At 46.3% G+C, this 24689-nt stretch overlaps 1 protein-coding gene across 3 annotated transcripts in view; it reads left to right on the top strand.

Annotated features, from left to right (window-relative positions):
• The window catches only part of LOC132398268 (sodium- and chloride-dependent neutral and basic amino acid transporter B(0+)-like), a 92552-nt gene that overhangs the window by 12354 nt on the left and 55509 nt on the right, over window positions 1-24689 (top strand). For all 3 annotated transcript variants that reach the window (XM_059977423.1, XM_059977427.1, XM_059977424.1), the window contains 3 exons: window positions 1581-1713; window positions 2321-2461; window positions 4940-5168. In XM_059977423.1, coding sequence (XP_059833406.1) covers window positions 1581-1713; window positions 2321-2461; window positions 4940-5168 — 503 coding nt within the window. The remainder of the gene's footprint in view (window positions 1-1580; window positions 1714-2320; window positions 2462-4939; window positions 5169-24689) is intronic.

Raw genomic sequence — 24689 nt, forward strand, 5'->3', positions numbered from 1 at the left:
AACATGACCTCATGGCCCTTGATCGATCACCCGACCAATGAAAACCAATATACCACACGCCTTCTTAAGAACCTTATGAAGTTGCACAGCAACTTTGAGGAATTAGCAGATGTGGACCCCAATGTCCCTCTGTTCCTCCAGACTACAAGGAATCCTTTCATGAATCCTGCATTCCTTTTTCAAATTCTTCCTTCCAAAGTGAATCTTCACACCTCTCTGGGTTGAACTCCATCTGCCACTTCTAAATTCAATTGCACTTATGTAAAGAAAATTTGAAATGTTTTGACTTTAGTTCTCCTTTAGTAAAAGATTCATCATTAGAGTTTGCAAATGTTACAATGCTCATATGTTAATGTCAATTTAGATTTGTTCTTGTAATGAATACTGTTTTGCTCAACGTCTTGATCTGAGGAACTTACTGGAAACAAGAGTGGCTATTGTTATCACAAACAAGGGAAACTTGCAGATGCTAGAAATCCGAGCAATGTACACAAAATGCTGGAGGAACTCAGCAGGCCAGGCTGTATCTATGGGGAAAAGGTACCATGGTTATTCTTACAGCAGTTTGTGTTTGTTTAATCAGTGAGTGTTAGAAAATAGGACTACACCTACACATTGGTCCAGTGCAAGTGTTTGCTAAAGTTTATGCTGCAGCTCTTCATTAACATGACGTTCTGTGTCCAGCCAGCAGTCACCATCATGACTTTTATCTCAGCAACCTCAGGCCCGAATTTTACCAGCTGAGAACAGCTGGCATTAATTAGAATCCTGCCCACAACCGTGAAAGGAGAAGAGCTATTGGATTATGATCCAGTCTGTGGGTCACAGGAGCTTGGTGTAAGTCACAGCAGCAAGGGTTCACCTGAAATTATGTGGCAACCACAGGAGGTGAAGTTGTGGGAAGTAAAGGTCTCCACTAAAATGGGGCTGCTTCTTCATCTCTAAATCTAGTTTCGCTTCATCTCCGTTAGGAATAGACATTGGGAGGGGTTTAACTCTCAGAAATTCCACACAGTTTAACTGGCTCTTACAAATTCCATGGATGCATCTGATCAGGTTTGGCGATTTGTCAGTTTTCCACTCCATTATTATCTCCCATACTATTTATTTTATTAATGCTATTTTCATTAATTCCTCATTTACTCCAGACACGTTGTCCCCACTATTTGCAGCAGTGTTTCCATATCTTCTGTGAAAACAGATGCAAAATATTTAGTTAATTTTTCTGTGTTTTAATAATTTCTCAATATAATTTCTTGTCTCAGTCAAGGAGCCAGATTACAACCTGCTATTATTTTCCTTTTTAATATCCCCTGAAGCTCCCATTATAATTTTTATGATTCTTGCTGCCCCAACTCCTATGTTCTGCTTTTCCTTTCCTCTTCACTGTCTTCATCTTCATTTGTTTAAATCTTGCTACTCTCTTTGGCTATCTTTCAAGGCTTTTACACTTGATGCATTTTAAATTGAATTTTAAACAAATCTAATTGATTGATTGAATGTTTTTATAGTTTTTTCAAAAAATTACAATTTGTAACTTACCTTAGATGTAACATTCTCCCTCTTGTCATCTTATTCAGTAAAAATGTTTTACAACGGTCAAAGTCAATAGATGAGACAGGGGGAATAGTCTGGCATGTGGCCCTTTGCCTGATTCTGGCCTGGCTGATCGTTGGAGCTACCTTGTCCAAAGGAATCAAATCTTCTGGAAAGGTAAAATGACCAGTGGTGAGTGGAGCCAAAGCTTAGTGATCAGTACAGATTTCTAGAACAATTTATGAGGTGGCCTGGAGATGTTAACATTACTTTGTGAGTTGAGAAAGTAAAATCCTAATACATGAGCTACAGGTGCCATCTGAAGATCTTCTGACTGAAAGAACAGCAAGAACTTCCCAAACCTTTGGAAAAAGCTTCTCACTCTAAGACCTTCAGATACTAGAAGGCTGGTCAGGGCCGGTCAAGTGATTGAATAGATTCAGGTCAAGGTTTCATTATAAGGACATATGATTAGTCTGAATAACAAAAATAGAACAGAAACCTGTGAGCAATATATTTATTACATTATGATCTACTTTCCACTTTATCAATGTCACTTAATTGTAGACAAGATACGAAAGTTAGAATAAAACACTGCCATATAAATTTAACTGATTCTGCAGACTGTTGCTAAATATTCATTCCATGTGGTTAATTGTCATCCAATTATTTTTTTGCTTCATTCTCTGCTTTGATTACAATCCTTTTATTAAGCTCTTTGATTGAATTCAATGGTGTTGAACCAGCAACACCAGACAAGCTAACCTCCCCTCTGCACACTCAGGTGGTTTATTTCACTGCAACATTCCCGTATGTGGTTCTGACCGTACTTCTGATCCGAGGACTGACCCTGGAGGGAGCCCAGAAAGGGATTGAATTCTACATTGGAAGCCAATCAGACTTCTCAAAGCTGGCAGATGCTGAGGTAAACCTACTAGGCTAATACACAGAACTAAAGATCTGTTTTTCAATTCAATTATTTATGTTTCATTTTACCCTTTTAGAAGTAATTGAAAACAAAATTTAAAATCCAGTTGCAGCTTTAACATTTTGGTTCAAATCAAAGTAATTTGTATCTGTAAAACAAAATGCAATTATAATAGGGACCTTTTGGTGATGTCTGTTGGATTAGTTAATAGTCTTTACTAACAGTGTTAGTAGGCAGAACGTGAGAGGAAAGACGTGTTGGAAGAGATAAGATAGAGTTAGATGGGATAGAGGGAAGTGGGGCAAGAAACAATGACATTTCTCATATGGATCACTTCATTTTGTAACATTGGAACAGAATGGAACACTGAGTACTGGATCAACACCCACAGGTGTAGAGTTGTGAACAGGACCTCACTGTCAGTTCCATTGCTTGTTATTTTGTTCTGCAAGGTACAGTCAAAGGGAGATGGAAATTGTGTAGTGCTCTTCACAGTGAATCAGTGATTAATCCTGCTTATAATAAAGGTAAAAATTTTGTTTTCCTAACTGCTTGCCACATCTTCATGTTGACATTTAGTAACTTATACAAGGAAACCCAGGGCCCTTTGAACATCAGTACTACCAAATCTATTATCATTTACCAGACCAAACACGAGGAAATCTGCAGATGCTGGAAATTCAAACAAAACTCACAAAATGCTGGTGGAACACAGCAGGACAGGCAGCATCTATAAGGAGAAGCACTGCTGACGTTTTGGACCGAGACCCTTCATCCTGACAGTGCTTCTCCTTATAGATGCTGCCTGGCCTGCTGTGTTCCACCAGCATTTTGTGTGTATCATTTACCAGACACTCTGTTTTACATTCTGTGCACGAACATGGATGTCCTCACATTACACTCCACCAGTGTTGTTCTCATTCACTAACTCAGCTGATCCATTTCCATTTTACATTATTCTTCATATTCACAATCCCACTACATTCAGACTTGATTCCTCAGGCCAGATTGTTAATACAGAATGTGAATAGCTGAGATCCAAGCACTGATCTTCATGGTACCTCACTCTTCACAACCTGTCAGCCTGATGAAGAATCTCAGTCCAAAACATCGACGGCTTATTCATTTCCATAGACACTGCCTGACTTGCTGAGTTCCTCCAACATTTTGTGTGTGATACTTTGGGTTCCCCGCATCTGCAGAATAGCTTGAGTTTAGTACCTCTCTTTGCTTTCTGACTAATAACCAATTCCCCCTATATATGTTTATGAATTAAACCAATTCCATGAGCTCTAATCTTGAAAACAATCCTCCTTTGTGGGACTTATTGAAAGCCTTCTAAAAATCTAAACGCATGATAATACCTCGTATATTTCCATGGGCCACATATTCAAATAACTCCAATTGATAAGTCAAACATTATTTTCCTTCATGAATTCATGTTAACTCTGCTCAGTCTGTTTGTTTACAAGGTATTCCATTTTACATCTTATCAAATGGATTCCAACAATTTTCCCTTTTACTGATAACAGGCTGACAAATTAAAGGTTCTCTGAATTCTTCATATCAAGGGTCATAAAGTATGTGAATTTACCATTACTAGAGGAACGTTCTTTGGAAACTGAAAAGTCTGAAGGTGGATAAGTCACCTGGACCAGATGGTGTACACCCCAGAGTTCTGAAAGAGGTGGCTGAAGAGACTAGAGGCATTAGTAATGATCTTTCAAGAATCATTAGATTTTAGAATGGGTGCGGAAGACAGAGAAAACTGCAAATGTCACTCCACTCTTCAAGAAGGGAGATAGGAGATGAAAAAAAAAATTATAGGCCAGTTAGTGTGACCTATAGCAGTTGGGAAGATGTTAGAGTTGATTTTTAAGGGTGTGTGTTCAGGGTACTTGGATGCACATGATAAAATAGGCTGTAGTCAGCATGGTTTCCTCAAGGGAAAATCTTGCCAGACAAATCTGTTGGAATTCTTTGAAGAAATAACAAGCAGGATAGACAAAGGAGAATTAGTGGATGGTGTGTACTTGGGTTTTCAGAAGGTCTTTGACAAGGAGCCACACATGAGGCTGTTTAACAAGCTAGGAGCCCCTGGTATTACAGGAAAGATTCTGGCATGGATAGAACAGTCTCTGCTTGGTGGGAGGTAAAGAATGGGAATAAAGGGAGCCTTTTCTGGCTAGATGCCAGTGACTAGGGGTCTGTGATGGGACCGATTCTTTTTATGTTATGTCGATGACTTGGATGATAATATTGATGGCTTTGATCACTCCAGACAGTTGGTCAGCATGGGTTTTCAGTATGCAACCAGGTACATTATCGTGACCTGACTCTTTGCAATGGTTCACCTTCCTGAAGGATGTTCTGCTATTGGCCTGTGGAACAGAGATCACATGGTTGCTGGATGCTGTGGCCTACATTGCACTGTATTGAAAAATAAAATAAATAATTCTACCTTATGTTCCCCAGGTCTGGAAAGATGCCTCAACACAAATATTCTATTCACTAGCAGTGGGTTCTGGCACCTTAATAACCCTCTCATCCTACAACAAGTTCCACAACAACTGTTACAGAGACACCATCACTGTCTGTGTTGTGAATTGTGCCACAAGTGTGTTTGCTGGATTTTCCATCTTCTCCGTCCTTGGACACATGGCTCACGTGCAAGACAAGCCTGTTTCAGAAATTGTTCAGTCAGGTACCTGAATTGTTGGATTTATTGTGCTGAATGTTCATGGAGCAGGAAACCTCACGGTCTAGCTCACTGGTGAGACTTATTTCAATACCTCAGTTCAGTTGAGTTCATGCTATGAGATGTTCACAGTGCCATCTGGTAGTGGAGAACCAAGGACAGGAGAGCAGCAGGACCAACAATGTCTCCCCAGAGCACCAAAAATGATTAAGAAAGAAAGTGGAACAGTAGCATTGAAGTGTGTCTATTAGAGGGAGAGGTAGAACTCAAATCATCTGTTGAAGAGGACTAGAGAGTGCAGAAGAAAGAAATGATTAATAATTCAAAGTTGGAAAACAGTTTAAAATCTTTCAATAGCCTTTTTAAAATCTTTGGTTGTGGAGATGGAGGCCACGAAGGAAGAGGTAGAGGAGAAGTTACGGTTAAGGTGAAGGAGGCAGAGGTGAAGGGGAAAAGAATTCCAAAAGCATCTAATATTTCGTCAATGTCCTAGTTTTGTTTGGGATCCCTACCTCTATGCATAGATCAATGTTCATATCTTTTATGAGCCTTAACATTTCCTCCTTAATCCCTTACTAAATTTGCAGGGAAGTATTGAATTTCTTATTATTGTGAGTGCCTCGTACTTCTCAATTTTTCTTTTGATTAGTCTTATGTTTTCACTTACTCTGTCAATTTACTACATTAATTCTGTTTCTGATCAGGGTTGTTGTACAATGTATTTTCTGCTCTGGTCATTTTCTCACCCTTTATGTTTATCCGGGGAACCTTCTTTGATTCCTTACAACACCCTTTCATGGAAATGTACATGCACTGGACTGAAAGGTCATCCTTTGGTCTATTTAAATCTTATGCACCAATATTTGGATCCGTTTTACCCTGACTCAGTCCCACTCATCCTACCTCTGAGCATCTTGTATATTGGAATACTGGTTGCCTGGTCTTGCCCTTAAATTAACCATGTTTCAGTTATTGCAACTGAATCATAATCACAGGTGACACTCAACTATATTCAGTGGTTACATTAAATTATTTAAAAGCCATTTTTAAATATACTCCTCAGCTTTTTTACTTCAGTCCTGTTGCAGGGATTTGGCCCAACGTCGACAACCTTTTCCACAGATGCTGCCTGGCCTGCTGAGGTTCTCCAGCATTTTACATACTGTATGTGGCTTGGATTTCCAGTAGCTGCAGATTTTCTCTTGTTTGCAAAAGCCATTTTCTTTTCCTTTGCAGTCCCGCTTCATCTGCTTCTACTAAGTTCAAAGTAAAATTTATTATCAGACCACATACAACCCCGAGATTCTTTTTCTGCAGGCATACTTAGCAAATCTATGTAACTGTAAACAGGATCTGCAGATTGTAAACATCAAGAACTGTAAACTGTAAACAAACTGGTGCAGATGATAAATAAATAGCAATAAATACCGAGCATGAACTAACAAGATAAAAGAGTCCTTAAATGAGTGTAGTTATCCCCTTTTGTTCAACAGCCTGATGGTTGGGGGTTAGTAACTGTTATTGAACCTGATTATGTGAGTCCTGAGGCTCCTATACCTTATTGATGGCAGCAGTGAGAAAAGAGCATGGCCTGTGTGATGAGGATCTTTTGGATGATAGATGTTACATTTCCTCCTTAATCCCTTACAATGACAATGTTTCATGTCGATATGCTCAATGGTTGGTTAGGTTCTACCCATGATGTGCTGGGCTGAATCCACCACCTTTTGTAGGATTTTCCACTCAAAGGCATTGGTATTCTAATACCAAACCATAATGCAGCCAATCAGCACACTTTCCACCACACATCTATAGAAGTTGGCCAAGGTTTCTGATGACACGCCAAACCTCTCCAGACTCCTGAGGAAGTAGAGGCGCTGTCGTGCTTTCTTTGCAATTATATTTACATGATAGGTCCAGGACAGGTCCTCTGAGATAATAACACTCAGGAATTTAAAGTTACTGATCCTTTCCACCTCTGATCCGCTGTTGACTACTGGCTCGTGGATCTCTGGTGTCCATCTCCTACAGTCTACTATCAGTTCCTTGGTCTTATTGACAGTGACAGTGTACCTCTTCCTGTTCTGGTGATATTTACCATCTCTATTTCAACATTCTTCTTATTTCTCCTATCTACTACCTTATGTTGGAGTTCATACAATTGTCAATTTAGTTTAAATATTCCCTCACCAAAGGAGTGAATCTCTCCACTAGGACACTGAGCTGAGCCCTGTTAAAGTTCAACCAACCTATTCTGAACAGGTGAGCCCTGCACAGGACAGGTAACAATACTGGGCCATTGTTCTTCCTCCTGAGTCATGTTTTCAGCCATTCACTAATCTGCTGAATCTTCTTTTCAGTAATTTTGCATACCTTCGGATTTCTATCTTTTAACTTCAACGTTAGTTTCTGCAAGTCCGAATGTAGGATGTCAGCTCGTTCCTTCTCTGTGTCTTTAGTTTTAGGCTGAATTAAAGTTTAATGTTTTTCCCTTTTAGAAGTCTCTATACCCTAGTGTGATGTATTTTCAAAATTCAAGGAAAGGTTAAATTCCACAAAATATAATTACCTGTTTTGAAATTGACCCCTCTCCATTGATAATGACGGAATCATGAGTTCACTGAAGAGAAAGTGTGGGAAGTGAGTGCTCTGCTGCCTAACTCTGTGGAGGGGCCCACGTCAGCATGCAGTGAGAATGGAAGAGGCCAAAATTTGTCTGAAAGTTCAGGATTTTCACGTTAATTTGAGTGGCTCAGTGCAGATTTGAGACACAGCAGGAGACTTGCTGGAACAGTTTGTCAAGATATCATTAACACTCCAATTTAAAAATAATATCTACTGAAGGGATGTGAGCTTTACAGTCTGAGGCAGCATTTACTTACCCATTCCAAGGTGTCCCTGGGAAGATAGTGAGGCACAGTTGAGTAGGTGTGGATAAACCGACAATGTTGTTAAGGAGAGAGTTCCAGTGTCGGTTTAGAAACAGTCAGGACAGTATGTGGTTTGGAGAACGATTTCTAGGGCTGGTGCTCCTTGTTTTCTCTGCCCTTACCTGTGCTGCAGTGCTTCCTGAAGTTGGTACTGTGTCAGTGGTGGAGTTAGTGGATGGTGTGTCTATCAAATAGACAGCTCTGCCCCGTATGTGGCTGAGCTTTCTCAGTGTTGTTGAAGCTGCATTCATCCCAGTAAATCTATTGCACTCCTGACTTGAGCATTATTGACGCTGGTTAGGATTTGTGAAATCGGGAGGTGGGTCCCTCGCAGCAGGATTTCACACCTCATGTAGCTATGCTATGTACAAGGCAGATGCAGTTCAATCCAGTCAATGGAAACTCCCAGGATAGTGGGTAATACAGTGATGTGTTCCCTAAAGCTGCCCTGTGAACCCACCAGGGGACTGATTTTCACACCAGGGGACTGATTTTCACAGTCCCTGTGAACCCACCGGGGGATTGATTTTCACACCAGGGGACTGATTTTCACAGTCCCTGTGAACCCACCGGGGGATTGATTTTCACAGTCCCTGTGAACCCACCGGGGGATTGATTTTCACACCAGGGGATTGATTTTCACAGTCCCTACAACCCACCAGGGGACTGATTTTCACAGTCCCTACAACCCATCGGGGGATTGATTTTCACAGTCCCTGTGAACCCACCAGGGGATTGATTTTCACACCAGGGGACTGATTTTCACAGTCCCTACAACCCATCGGGGGATTGATTTTCACAGTCTCTGTGAACCCACCAGGGGATTGATTTTCACAGTCTCTGTAAAACCACAAGGGGATTGATTTTCACAGTCTCTGTGAACCCACCAGGGGATTGATTTTCACAGTCCCTACAACCCACCAGGGGATTGATTTTCACAGTCTCTGTGAACCCACCAGGGGACTGATTTTCACACCAGGGGATTGATTTTCACAGTCCCTGTGAACCCACCAGGGGATTGATTTTCACAGTCCCTACAACCCACCAGGGGATTGATTTTCACAGTCTCTGTGAAACCACCAGGGGATTGATTTTCACAGTCCCTACAACCCACCAGGGGATTGATTTTCACAGTCCCTACAACCCACCAGGGGATTGATTTTCACAGTCCCTACAACCCACCAGGGGATTGATTTTCACAGTCCCTACAACCCACCAGGGGATTGATTTTCACAGTCTCTGTGAACCCACCAGGGGATTGATTTTCACAGTCCCTACAACCCACCAGGGGATTGATTTTCACAGTCCCTACAACCCACCAGGGGATTGATTTTCACAGTCCCTGTGAACCCACCAGGGGATTGATTTTCACAGTCCCTACAACCCACCAGGGGATTGATTTTCACAGTCCCTGTGAACCCACCAGGGGATTGATTTTCACAGTCCCTACAACCCACCAGGGGATTGATTTTCACAGTCCCAACAACCCACCAGGGGACTGATTTTCACAGTCCCTACAACCCACCAGGGGATTGATTTTCACAGTCTCTGTGAACCCACCAGGGGATTGATTTTCACAGTCCCTACAACCCACCAGGGGATTGATTTTCACAGTCCCTACAACCCACCAGGGGACTGATTTTCACAGTCCCTACAACCCACCAGGGGATTGATTTTCACAGTCCCTACAACCCACCAGGGGACTGATTTTCACAGTCCCTACAACCCACCAGGGGATTGATTTTCACAGTCTCTGTGAACCCACCAGGGGATTGATTTTCACAGTCCCTACAACCCACCAGGGGACTGATTTTCACAGTCCCTACAACCCACCAGGGGATTGATTTTCACAGTCTCTGTGAACCCACCGGGGGATTGATTTTCACAGTCCCTACAACCCACCAGGGGATTGATTTTCACAGTCCCTACAACCCACCAGGGGACTGATTTTCACAGTCCCTACAACCCACCAGGGGATTGATATTCACAGTCTCTGTGAACCCACCAGGGGATTGATTTTCACACCAGGGGATTGATTTTCACAGTCCCTGTGAACCCACCAGGGGACTGATTTTAACACCAGGGGACTGATTTTCACACCAGGGGATTGATATTCACACCAGGGGATTGATATTCACAGTCTCTGTGAACCCACCAGGGGACTGATTTTCACAGTCCCTGTGAACCCACCAGGGGATTGATATTCACAGTCTCTGTGAACCCACCAGGGGACTGATTTTCACACCAGGGGATTGATATTCACAGTCTCTGTGAACCCACCAGGGGATTGATTTTCACACCAGGGGACTGATTTTCACAGTCCCTACAACCCATCGGGGGATTGATTTTCACAGTCTCTGTGAACCCACCAGGGGATTGATTTTCACAGTCTCTGTGAAACCACCAGGGGATTGATTTTCACAGTCTCTGTGAACCCACCAGGGGATTGATTTTCACAGTCCCTACAACCCACCAGGGATTGATTTTCACAGTCTCTGTGAACCCACCAGGGGACTGATTTTCACACCAGGGGATTGATTTTCACAGTCCCTGTGAACCCACCAGGGGATTGATTTTCACAGTCCCTACAACCCACCAGGGGATTGATTTTCACAGTCCCTACAACCCACCAGGGGATTGATTTTCACAGTCTCTGTGAACCCACCAGAGGATTGATTTTCACAGTCCCTACAACCCACCAGGGGATTGATTTTCACAGTCCCTACAACCCACCAGGGGATTGATTTTCACAGTCTCTGTGAACCCACCAGGGGATTGATTTTCACAGTCCCTACAACCCACCAGGGGATTGATTTTCACAGTCCCAACAACCCACCAGGGGACTGATTTTCACAGTCCCTACAACCCACCAGGGGATTGATTTTCACAGTCTCTGTGAACCCACCAGGGGATTGATTTTCACAGTCCCTACAACCCACCAGGGGATTGATTTTCACAGTCACTACAACCCACCAAGGGACTGATTTTCACAGTCCCTACAACCCACCAGGGGATTGATTTTCACAGTCCCTACAACCCACCAGGGGACTGATTTTCACAGTCCCTACAACCCACCATGGGATTGATTTTCACAGTCTCTGTGAACCCACCAGGGGATTGATTTTCACAGTCCCTACAACCCACCAGGGGACTGATTTTCACAGTCCCTACAACCCACCAGGGGATTGATTTTCACAGTCTCTGTGAACCCACCGGGGGATTGATTTTCACAGTCCCTACAACCCACCAGGGGATTGATTTTCACAGTCCCTACAACCAACCAGGGGACTGATTTTCACAGTCCCTACAACCCACCAGGGGATTGATATTCACAGTCTCTGTGAACCCACCAGGGGACTGATTTTCACAGTCCCTGTGAACCCACCACGGGATTGATATTCACAGTCTCTGTGAACCCACCAGGGGACTGATTTTCACACCAGGGGATTGATATTCACAGTCTCTGTGAATCCACCAGGGGATTGATTTTCACAGCAGGGGATTGATTTTCACAGTCCCTGTGAACCCACCAGGGGACTGATTTTCACACCAGGGGACTGATTTTCACACCAGAGGATTGATATTCACAGTCTCTGTGAACCCACCAGGGGACTGATTTTCACACCAGGGGATTGATATTCACAGTCTCTGTGAACCCACCAGGGGATTGATTTTCACACCAGGGGACTGATTTTCACACCAGGGGACTGATTTTCACACCAGGGGATTGATATTCACAGTCTCTGTGAACCCACCAGGGGACTGATTTTCACACCAGGGGATTGATTTTCACAGTCCCTACAACCCACCAGGGGACTGATTTTCACACCAGGGGATTGATTTTCACAGTCCCTGTGAACCCACCAGGGGACTGATTTTCACACCAGGGGACTGATTTTCACACCGGGGGATTGATTTTCACAGTCCCTACAACCCACCAGGGGACTGATTTTCACACCAGGGGACTGATTTTCACACCAGGGGATTGATATTCACAGTCCCTACAACCCACCAGGGGATTGATTTTCACAGTCCCAACAACCCACCAGGGGAATGATTTTCACAGTCCCTACAACCCACCAGGGGATTGATTTTCACAGTCTCTGTGAACCCACCAGGGGATTGATTTTCACAGTCCCTACAACCCACCAGGGGATTGATTTTCACAGTCACTACAACCCACCAAGGGACTGATTTTCACAGTCCCTACAACCCACCAGGGGATTGATTTTCACAGTCCCTACAACCCACCAGGGGACTGATTTTCACAGTCCCTACAACCCACCATGGGATTGATTTTCACAGTCTCTGTGAACCCACCAGGGGATTGATTTTCACAGTCCCTACAACCCACCAGGGGACTGATTTTCACAGTCCCTACAACCCACCAGGGGATTGATTTTCACAGTCTCTGTGAACCCACCGGGGGATTGATTTTCACAGTCCCTACAACCCACCAGGGGATTGATTTTCACAGTCCCTACAACCAACCAGGGGACTGATTTTCACAGTCCCTACAACCCACCAGGGGATTGATATTCACAGTCTCTGTGAACCCACCAGGGGACTGATTTTCACAGTCCCTGTGAACCCACCACGGGATTGATATTCACAGTCTCTGTGAACCCACCAGGGGACTGATTTTCACACCAGGGGATTGATATTCACAGTCTCTGTGAATCCACCAGGGGATTGATTTTCACACCAGGGGATTGATTTTCACAGTCCCTGTGAACCCACCAGGGGACTGATTTTCACACCAGGGGACTGATTTTCACACCAGAGGATTGATATTCACAGTCTCTGTGAACCCACCAGGGGACTGATTTTCACACCAGGGGATTGATATTCACAGTCTCTGTGAACCCACCAGGGGATTGATTTTCACACCAGGGGACTGATTTTCACACCAGGGGACTGATTTTCACACCAGGGGATTGATATTCACAGTCTCTGTGAACCCACCAGGGGACTGATTTTCACACCAGGGGATTGATTTTCACAGTCCCTACAACCCACCAGGGGACTGATTTTCACACCAGGGGATTGATTTTCACAGTCCCTGTGAACCCACCAGTGGACTGATTTTCACACCAGGGGACTGATTTTCACACCAGGGGATTGATTTTCACAGTCCCTACAACCCACCAGGGGACTGATTTTCACACCAGGGGACTGATTTTCACACCAGGGGATTGATATTCACAGTCCCTACAACCTACCAGGGGATTGATATTCACAGTCCCTACAACCCACCAGGGGATTGATTTTCACATTCTCTGTAAACCCACCAGGGGATTGATTTTCACAGTCCCTACAACCCACCAGGGGATTGATTTTCACAGTCCCTACAACCCACCAGGGGATTGTTTTTCACACCAGGGGATTGATATTCACAGTCCCTACAACCTACCAGGGGATTGATATTCACAGTCCCTACAACCCACCAGGGGATTGATTTTCACAGTCTCTGTGAACCCACCAGGGGATTGATTTTCACAGTCCCTACAACCCACCAGGGGATTGATTTTCACAGTCCCTACAACCCACCAGGGGATTGATTTTCACAGTCCCTACAACCCACCAGGGGACTGATTTTCACAGTCCCTGTGAACCCACCAGGGGATTGATTTTCACAGTCCCTACAACCCACCAGGGGAATGATTTTCACACCAGGGGACTGATTTTCACAGTCCCTACAACCCACCGGGGGATTGATTTTCACAGTCTCTGTGAACCCACCAGGGGATTGATTTTCACACCAGGGGACTGATTTTCACAGTCCCTACAACCCACCGGGGGATTGATTTTCACAGTCTCTGTGAACCCACCAGGGGATTGATTTTCACAGTCCCTACAACCCACCAGGGGATTGATTTTCAGTCTCTGTGAACCCACCAGGGGATTGATTTTCACTGTCCCTACAACCCACCAGGGGATTGATTTTGACAGTCCCTACAACCCACCAGGGGATTGATTTTCACAGTCCCTACAACCCACCAGGGGATTGATTTTCACAGTCCCTGTGAACCCACCAGGGGATTGATTTTCAGTCTCTGTGAACCCAGCAGGGGATTGATTTTCACAGTCCCTGTGAACCCACCAGGGGATTGATTTTCACAGTCCCTACAACCCACCAGGGGATTGATTTTCACAGTCCCTACAACCCACCAGGGGATTGATTTTCACAGTCCCTACAACCCACCAGGGGACTGATTTCACACCAGGGAACTGATATTCACAGTCCCTACAACCCACCGGGGGATTGATTTTCCCAGGCTCTGTGAACCCACCAGGGGATTGATTTTCACAGTCCCTACAACCCACCAGGGGATTGATTTTCACAGTCCCTACAACCCACCAGGGGATTGATTTTCACAGTCCCTGTGAACCCACCAGGGGATTGATTTTCAGTCACTGTGAACCCACCAGGGGATTGATTATCATAGTCCCTACAACCCACCAGGGGATTGATTTTCAGTCTCTGTGAACCCACCAGGGGATTGATTTTCAGTCCCTGTGAACCCACCAGGGGATTGATTTTCAGTCTCTGTGAACCCACCAGGGGATTGATTTTCAGTCTCTGTGAACCCACCAGGGGATTGATTTTCACAGTCCCTGTGAACCCACCGGGGGATTGATTTTCACACCAGGGTATTGATTTTCACAGTCCCTGTGAACCCACCGGGGGATTGATTTTCACACCAGGGGATTGATTTTCACAGTCCTTGGGAACCCACCGGGGGATTGATTTTCACACCAGGGGATTGATTTTCACAGTCCCTGTGAACCCACCGGGGGATTGAATTTCAGTCTCTGTGAACCCACCAGGGGATTGATTTTCAGTCTCTGTGAAACCACCAGGGGATTGATTTTCACACCAGGGGATTGATTTTCACAGTCCCTGTGAACCCACGGGGGGATTGATTTTCAGTCTCAGTGAACCCAACAGGGGATTGATTTTCAGTCTCTGTGAACCCACCAGGGGATTGATTTTCACACCAGGGGATTGATTTTCTCAGTCCCTGTGAACCCATCAGGGGATTGATTTTCACAGTCCCTGTGAACCCACCGGGGGATTGATTTTCAGTCTCTGTGAACCCACCAGGGGATTGATTTTCAGTCTCTGTGAACCCACCAGGGGATTGATTTTCACACCAGGGGATTGATTTTCACAGTCCCTGTGAACCCACCAGGGGATTGATTTTCAGTCTCTGTGAACCCACCAGGGGATTGATTTTCACACCAGGGGATTGATTTTCACAGTCCCTGTGAACCCACCAGGGGATTGACTTTCAGTCTCTGTGAACCCACAAGGGGATTGATTTTCAGTCTCTGTGAACCCACCAGGGGATTGATTATCACACCAGGGGATTGATTTTCACAGTCTCTGTGAACCCACCAGGGGATTGATTTTCACAGTCCCTGTGAACCCACCGGGGGATTGATTTTCACAGTCCCTACAACCCACCAGGGGATTGATTTTCACAGTCTCTGTGAACCCACCAGGGGATTGATTTTCACAGTCCCTACAACCCACCAGGGAATTCATTTTCAGTCCCTACAACCCACCAGGGGATTGATTTTCACACCAGGGGATTGATTTTCAGTCCCTACAACCCACCAGGGGATTGATTTTCACAGTCCCTACAACCCACCAGGGGATTGATTTTCACAGTCCCTACAACCCACCAGGGGATTGATTTTCAGTCCCTACAACCCACCAGGGGATTAATTTTCACAGTCCCTGTGAACCCACCAGGGGACTGATTTTCACACCAGGGGATTGATTTTCACAGTCCCTGTGAACCCACCAGGGGACTGATTTTCACACCAGGGGACTGATTTTCACACCAGTGGATTGATTTTCACAGTCCCTACAACCCACCAGGGGACTGATTTTCACACCAGGGGACTGATTTTCACACCAGGGGATTGATATTCACAGTCCCTACAACCTACCAGGGGATTGATATTCACAGTCCCTACAACCCACCAGGGGATTGATTTTCACATTCTCTGTAAACCCACCAGGGGATTGATTTTCACAGTCCCTACAACCCACCAGGGGATTGATTTGCACAGTCCCTACAACCCACCAGGGGATTGTTTTTCACAACAGGGGATTGATATTCACAGTCCCTACAACCTACCAGGGGATTGATATTCACAGTCCCTACAACCCACCAGGGGATTGATTTTCACAGACTCTGTGAACCCACCAGGGGATTGATTTTCACAGTCCCTACAACCCACCAGGGGATTGATTTTCACAGTCCCTACAACCCACCAGGGGATTGATTTTCACAGTCCCTACAACCCACCAGGGGATTGATTTTCACAGTCCCTACAACCCACCAGGGGACTGATTTTCACAGTCCCTGTGAACCCACCAGGGGATTGATTTTCACAGTCCCTACAACCCACCAGGGGACTGATTTTCACACCAGGGGACTGATTTTCGCAGTCCCTACAACCCACCGGGGGATTGATTTTCACAGTCTCTGTGAACCCACCAGGGGATTGATTTTCGCAGTCCCTACAACCCACCAGGGGATTGATTTTCAGTCTCTGTGAACCCACCAGGGGATTGATTTTCACAGTCCCTACAACCCACCAGGGGATTGATTTTGACAGTCCCTACAACCCACCAGGGGATTGATTTTCACAGTCCCTACAACCCACCAGGGGATTGATTTTCACAGTCCCTGTGAACCCACCAGGGGATTGATTTTCAGTCTCTGTGTACCCACCAGGGGATTGATTTTCACAGTCCCTGTGAACCCACCAGGGGATTGATTTTCACAGTCCCTACAACCCACCAGGGGATTGATTTTCACAGTCCCTACAACCCACCAGGGGATTGATTTTCACAGTCCCTACAACCCACCAGGGGACTGATTTCACACCAGGGAACTGATTTTCACAGTCCCTACAACCCACCGGGGGATTGATTTTCACAGGCTCTGTGAACCCACCAGGGGATTGATTTTCACAGTCCCTACAACCCACCAGGGGATTGATTTTCACAGTCTCTGTGAACCCACCAGGGGATTGATTTTCACAGTCCCTACAACCCACCAGGGGATTGATTTTCACAGTCCCTACAACCCACCAGGGGATTGATTTTCACAGTCCCTACAACCCACCAGGGGATTGATTTTCACAGTCCCTACAACCCACCAGGGGATTGATTTTCACAGTCCGTACAACCCACCAGGGGATTGATATTCACAGTCCCTGTGAACCCACCAGGGGATTGATTTTCACAGTCTCTGTGAACCCATCGGCGGATTGATTTTTACAGTCCCTACAACCCACCAGGGGATTGATTTTCACAGTCCCTACAACCCACCAGGGGATTGATTTTCACAGTCCCTGTGAACCCACCAGGGGATTGATTTTCAGTCTCTGTGAACCCACCAGGGGATTGATTATCACAGTCCCTGTGAACCCACCAGGGGATTGATTTTCACACCAGGGGATTGATTTTCACAGTCTCTGTGAACCCACCAGGGGATTGATTTTCACAGTCCCTACAACCCACCAGGGGATTGATTTTCAGTCTCTGTGAACCCACCAGGGGATTGATTTTCAGTCCCTGTGAACCCACCAGGGGATTGATTTTCAGTCTCTGTGAACCCACCAGGGGATTGATTTTCAGTCTCTGTGAACCCACCAGGGGATTGATTTTCACAGTCCCTACAACCCACCAGGGGATTGATTTTCACAGTCCCTGTGAACCCACCGGGGGATTGATTTTCACACCAGGGTATTGATTTTCACAGTCCCTGTGAACCCACCGGGGGATTGATTTTCACACCAGGGGATTGATTTTCACAGTCCCTGTGAACCCACCGGGGGATTGATTTTCACACCAGGGGATTGATTTTCACAGTCCCTGTGAACCCACCGGGGGATTGAATTTCAGTCTCTGTGAACCCACCAGGGGATTGATTTTCAGTCTCTGTGAAACCACCAGGGGATTGATTTTCACACCAGTGGATTGATTTTCACAGTCCCTGTGAACCCACCGGGGGATTGATTTTCAGTCTCAGTGAACCCAACAGGGGATTGATTTTCAGTCTCTGTGAACCCACCAGGGGATTGATTTTCACACCAGGGGATTGATTTTCTCAGTCCCTGTGAACCCATCAGGGGATTGATTTTCACAGTCCCTGTGAACCCACCGGGGGATTGATTTTCAGTCTCTGTGAACCCACCAGGGGATTGATTTTCAGTCTCTGTGAACCCACCAGGGGATTGATTTTCACACCAGGGGATTGATTTTCACAGTCCCTGTGAACCCACCAGGGGATTGATTTTCAGTCTCTGTGAACCCACCAGGGGATTGATTTTCACACCAGGGGATTGATTTTCACAGTCCCTGTGAACCCACCAGGGGATTGACTTTCAGTCTCTGTGAACCCACAAGGGGATTGATTTTCAGTCTCTGTGAACCCACCAGGGGATTGATTTTCACACCAGGGCATGGATTTTCACAGTCTCTGTGAACCCACCAGGGGATTGATTTTCACAGTCCCTGTGAACCCACCGGGGGATTGATTTTCACAGTCCCTACAACCCACCAGGGGATTGATTTTCACAGTCTCTACAACCCACCAGGGGATTGATTTTCAGTCCCTACAACCCACCAGGGGATTGATTTTCACAGTCTCTGTGAACCCACCAGGGGATTGATTTTCACAGTCCCTACAACCCACCAGGGAATTCATTTTCAGTCCCTACAACCCACCAGGGGATTGATTTTCACACCAGGGGATTGATTTTCAGTCCCTACAACCCACCAGGGGATTGATTTTCACAGTCCCTACAACCCACCAGGGGATTGATTTTCACAGTCCCTACAACCCACCAGGGGATTGATTTTCTGTCCCTACAACCCACCAGGGGATTGATTTTCACAGTCCCTGTGAACCCACCGGGGGATTGATTTTCACACCAGGGGATTGATTTTCACAGTCCCTACAACCCACCAGGGGATTGATATTCACAGTCTCTGTGAACCCACCAGGGGATTGATTTTCACACCAGGGGATTGATTTTCACAGTCCCTGTGAACCCACCAGGGGACTGATTTTCACACCAGGGGATTGATTTTCACAGTCCCTGTGAACCCACCAGGGGACTGATTTTCACACCAGGGGACTGATTTTCACACCAGTGGATTGATTTTCACAGTCCCTACAACCCACCAGGGGACTGATTTTCACACCAGGGGACTGATTTTCACACCAGGGGATTGATATTCACAGTCCCTACAACCTACCAGGGGATTGATATTCACAGTCCCTACAACCCACCAGGGGATTGATTTTCACATTCTCTGTAAACCCACCAGGGGATTGATTTTCACAGTCCCTACAACCCACCAGGGGATTGATTTGCACAGTCCCTACAACCCACCAGGGGATTGTTTTTCACACCAGGGGATTGATATTCACAGTCCCTACAACCTACCAGGGGATTGATATTCACAGTCCCTACAACCCACCAGGGGATTGATTTTCACAGACTCTGTGAACCCACCAGGGGATTGATTTTCACAGTCCCTACAACCCACCAGGGGATTGATTTTCACAGTCCCTACAACCCACCAGGGGATTGATTTTCACAGTCCCTACAACCCACCAGGGGATTGATTTTCACAGTCCCTACAACCCACCAGGGGACTGATTTTCACAGTCCCTGTGAACCCACCAGGGGATTGATTTTCACAGTCCCTACAACCCACCAGGGGACTGATTTTCACACCAGGGGACTGATTTTCGCAGTCCCTACAACCCACCGGGGGATTGATTTTCACAGTCTCTGTGAACCCACCAGGGGATTGATTTTCGCAGTCCCTACAACCCACCAGGGGATTGATTTTCAGTCTCTGTGAACCCACCAGGGGATTGATTTTCACAGTCCCTACAACCCACCAGGGGATTGATTTTGACAGTCCCTACAACCCACCAGGGGATTGATTTTCACAGTCCCTACAACCCACCAGGGGATTGATTTTCACAGTCCCTGTGAACCCACCAGGGGATTGATTTTCAGTCTCTGTGTACCCACCAGGGGATTGATTTTCACAGTCCCTGTGAACCCACCAGGGGATTGATTTTCACAGTCCCTACAACCCACCAGGGGATTGATTTTCACAGTCCCTACAACCCACCAGGGGATTGATTTTCACAGTCCCTACAACCCACCAGGGGACTGATTTCACACCAGGGAACTGATTTTCACAGTCCCTACAATCCACCGGGGGATTGATTTTCACAGGCTCTGTGAACCCACCAGGGGATTGATTTTCACAGTCCCTACAACCCACCAGGGGATTGATTTTCACAGTCTCTGTGAACCCACCAGGGGATTGATTTTCACAGTCCCTACAACCCACCAGGGGATTGATTTTCACAGTCCCTACAACCCACCAGGGGATTGATTTTCACAGTCCCTACAACCCACCAGGGGATTGATTTTCACAGTCCCTACAACCCACCAGGGGATTGATTTTCACAGTCCGTACAACCCACCAGGGGATTGATATTCACAGTCCCTGTGAACCCACCAGGGGATTGATTTTCACAGTCTCTGTGAACCCATCGGCGGATTGATTTTTACAGTCCCTACAACCCACCAGGGGATTGATTTTCACAGTCCCTACAACCCACCAGGGGATTGATTTTCACAGTCCCTGTGAACCCACCAGGGGATTGATTTTCAGTCTCTGTGAACCCACCAGGGGATTGATTATCACAGTCCCTGTGAACCCACCAGGGGATTGATTTTCACACCAGGGGATTGATTTTCACAGTCTCTGTGAACCCACCAGGGGATTGATTTTCACAGTCCCTACAACCCACCAGGGGATTGATTTTCAGTCTCTGTGAACCCACCAGGGGATTGATTTTCAGTCCCTGTGAACCCACCAGGGGATTGATTTTCAGTCTCTGTGAACCCACCAGGGGATTGATTTTCAGTCTCTGTGAACCCACCAGGGGATTGATTTTCACAGTCCCTACAACCCACCAGGGGATTGATTTTCACAGTCCCTGTGAACCCACCGGGGGATTGATTTTCACACCAGGGTATTGATTTTCACAGTCCCTGTGAACCCACCGGGGGATTGATTTTCACACCAGGGGATTGATTTTCACAGTCCCTGTGAACCCACCGGGGGATTGATTTTCACACCAGGGGATTGATTTTCACAGTCCCTGTGAACCCACCGGGGGATTGAATTTCAGTCTCTGTGAACCCACCAGGGGATTGATTTTCAGTCTCTGTGAAACCACCAGGGGATTGATTTTCACACCAGTGGATTGATTTTCACAGTCCCTGTGAACCCACCGGGGGATTGATTTTCAGTCTCAGTGAACCCAACAGGGGATTGATTTTCAGTCTCTGTGAACCCACCAGGGGATTGATTTTCACACCAGGGGATTGATTTTCTCAGTCCCTGTGAACCCATCAGGGGATTGATTTTCACAGTCCCTGTGAACCCACCGGGGGATTGATTTTCAGTCTCTGTGAACCCACCAGGGGATTGATTTTCAGTCTCTGTGAACCCACCAGGGGATTGATTTTCACACCAGGGGATTGATTTTCACAGTCCCTGTGAACCCACCAGGGGATTGATTTTCAGTCTCTGTGAACCCACCAGGGGATTGATTTTCACACCAGGGGATTGATTTTCACAGTCCCTGTGAACCCACCAGGGGATTGACTTTCAGTCTCTGTGAACCCACAGGGGGATTGATTTTCAGTCTCTGTGAACCCACCAGGGGATTGATTTTCACACCAGGGCATGGATTTTCACAGTCTCTGTGAACCCACCAGGGGATTGATTTTCACAGTCCCTGTGAACCCACCGGGGGATTGATTTTCACAGTCCCTACAACCCACCAGGGGATTGATTTTCACAGTCTCTACAACCCACCAGGGGATTGATTTTCAGTCCCTACAACCCACCAGGGGATTGATTTTCACAGTCTCTGTGAACCCACCAGGGGATTGATTTTCACAGTCCCTACAACCCACCAGGGAATTCATTTTCAGTCCCTACAACCCACCAGGGGATTGATTTTCACACCAGGGGATTGATTTTCAGTCCCTACAACCCACCAGGGGATTGATTTTCACAGTCCCTACAACCCACCAGGGGATTGATTTTCACAGTCCCTACAACCCACCAGGGGATTGATTTTCTGTCCCTACAACCCACCAGGGGATTGATTTTCACAGTCCCTGTGAACCCACCGGGGGATTGATTTTCACACCAGGGGATTGATTTTCACAGTCCCTACAACCCACCAGGGGATTGATATTCACAGTCTCTGTGAACCCACCAGGGGATTGATTTTCACACCAGGGGATTGATTTTCACAGTCCCTGTGAACCCACCAGGGGACTGATTTTCACACCAGGGGACTGATTTTCACACCAGGGGATTGATATTCACACCAGGGGATTGATATTCACAGTCTCTGTGAACCCACCAGGGGACTGATTTTCACAGTCCCTGTGAACCCACCAGGGGATTGATATTCACAGTCTCTGTGAACCCACCAGGGGACTGATTTTCACACCAGGGGATTGATATTCACAGTCTCTGTGAATCCACCAGGGGATTGATTTTCACACCAGGGGATTGATTTTCACAGTCCCTGTGAACCCACCAGGGGACTGATTTTCACACCAGGGGACTGATTTTCACACCAGGGGATTGATATTCACAGTCTCTGTGAACCCACCAGGGGACTGATTTTCACACCAGGGGATTGATATTCACAGTCTCTGTGAACCCACCAGGGGATTGATTTTCACACCAGGGAATTGATATTCACAGTCTCTGTGAACCCACCAGGGGACTGATTTTCACACCAGGGGATTGATTTTCACAGTCCCTACAACCCACCAGGGGACTGATTTTCACACCAGGGGATTGATTTTCACAGTCCCTGTGAACCCACCAGGGGACTGATTCTCACACCAGGGGACTGATTTTCTCACCAGGGGATTGATTTTCACAGTCCCTACAACCCACCAGGGGACTGATTTTCACACGAGGGGACTGATTTTCACACCAGGGGATTGATATTCACAGTCCCTACAACCTACCAGGGGATTGATATTCACAGTCCCTACAAACTACCAGGGGATTGATATTCACAGTCCCTACAACCCACCAGGGGATTGATTTTCACAGTCTCTGTGAACCCACCAGGGGATTGATTTTCACAGTCCCTACAACCCACCAGGGGATTGATTTTCACAGTCCCTACAACCCACCAGTGGATTGATTTTCACACCAGGGGATTGATATTCACAGTCCCTACAACCTACCAGGGGATTGATATTCACAGTCCCTACAACCCACCAGGGGATTGATTTTCACAGTCTCTGTGAACCCACCAGGGGATTGATTTTCACAGTCCCTACAACCCACCAGGGGATTGATTTTCACAGTCCGTACAACCCACCAGGGGATTGATTTTCACAGTCCCTACAACCCACCAGGGGATTGATTTTCACAGTCTCTACAACCCACCAGGGGATTGATTTTCACAGTCCCTACAACCCACCAGGGGACTGATTTTCACAGTCCCTGTGAACCCACCAGGGGATTGATTTTCACAGTCCCTACAACCCACCAGGGGACTGATTTTCACACCAGGGGACTGATTTTCACAGTCCCTACAACCCACCGGGGGATTGATTTTCACAGTCTCTGTGAACCCACCAGGGGATTGATTTTCACAGTCCCTACAACCCACCAGGGGATTGATTTTCACAGTCTCTGTGAACCCACCAGGGGAATGATTTTCACAGTCCCTACAACCCACCAGGGGATTGATTTTCACAGTCCCTACAACCCACCAGGGGATTGATTTTCACAGTCCCTACAACCCACCAGGGGATTGATTTTCACAGTCCCTGTGAACCCACCAGGGGATTGATTTTCAGTCTCTGTGAACCCACCAGGGGATTGATTTTCACAGTCCCTGTGAACCCACCAGGGGATTGATTTTCACAGTCCCTACAACCCCCCAGGGGATTGATTTTCACAGTCCCTACAACCCACCAGGGGATTGATTTTCACAGTCCCTACAACCCACCAGGGGACTGATTTCACACCAGGGGACTGATTTTCACAGTCCCTACAACCCACCGGGGGATTGATTTTCACAGTCTCTGTGAACCCACCAGGGGATTGATATTCACAGTCCCTACAACCCACCAGGGGATTGATTTTGACAGTCCCTACAACCCACCAGGGGATTGATTTTCACAGTCCCTACAACCCACCAGGGGATTGATTTTCACAGTCCCTGTGAACCCACCAGGGGATTGATTTTCACTCTCTGTGAACCCACCAGGGGATTTATTTTCACAGTCCCTGTGAACCCACCAGGGGATTGATTTTCACAGTCCCTACAACCCACCAGGGGATTGATTTTCACAGTCCCAACAACCCACCAGGGGACTGATTTTCACAGTCCCTACAACCCACCAGGGGATTGATTTTCACAGTCTCTGTGAACCCACCAGGGGATTGATTTTCACAGTCCCTACAACCCACCAG

Source organism: Hypanus sabinus, chromosome 8 (assembly GCF_030144855.1).
Source record: "Hypanus sabinus isolate sHypSab1 chromosome 8, sHypSab1.hap1, whole genome shotgun sequence".
Lineage (NCBI taxonomy): Eukaryota > Metazoa > Chordata > Chondrichthyes > Myliobatiformes > Dasyatidae > Hypanus > Hypanus sabinus.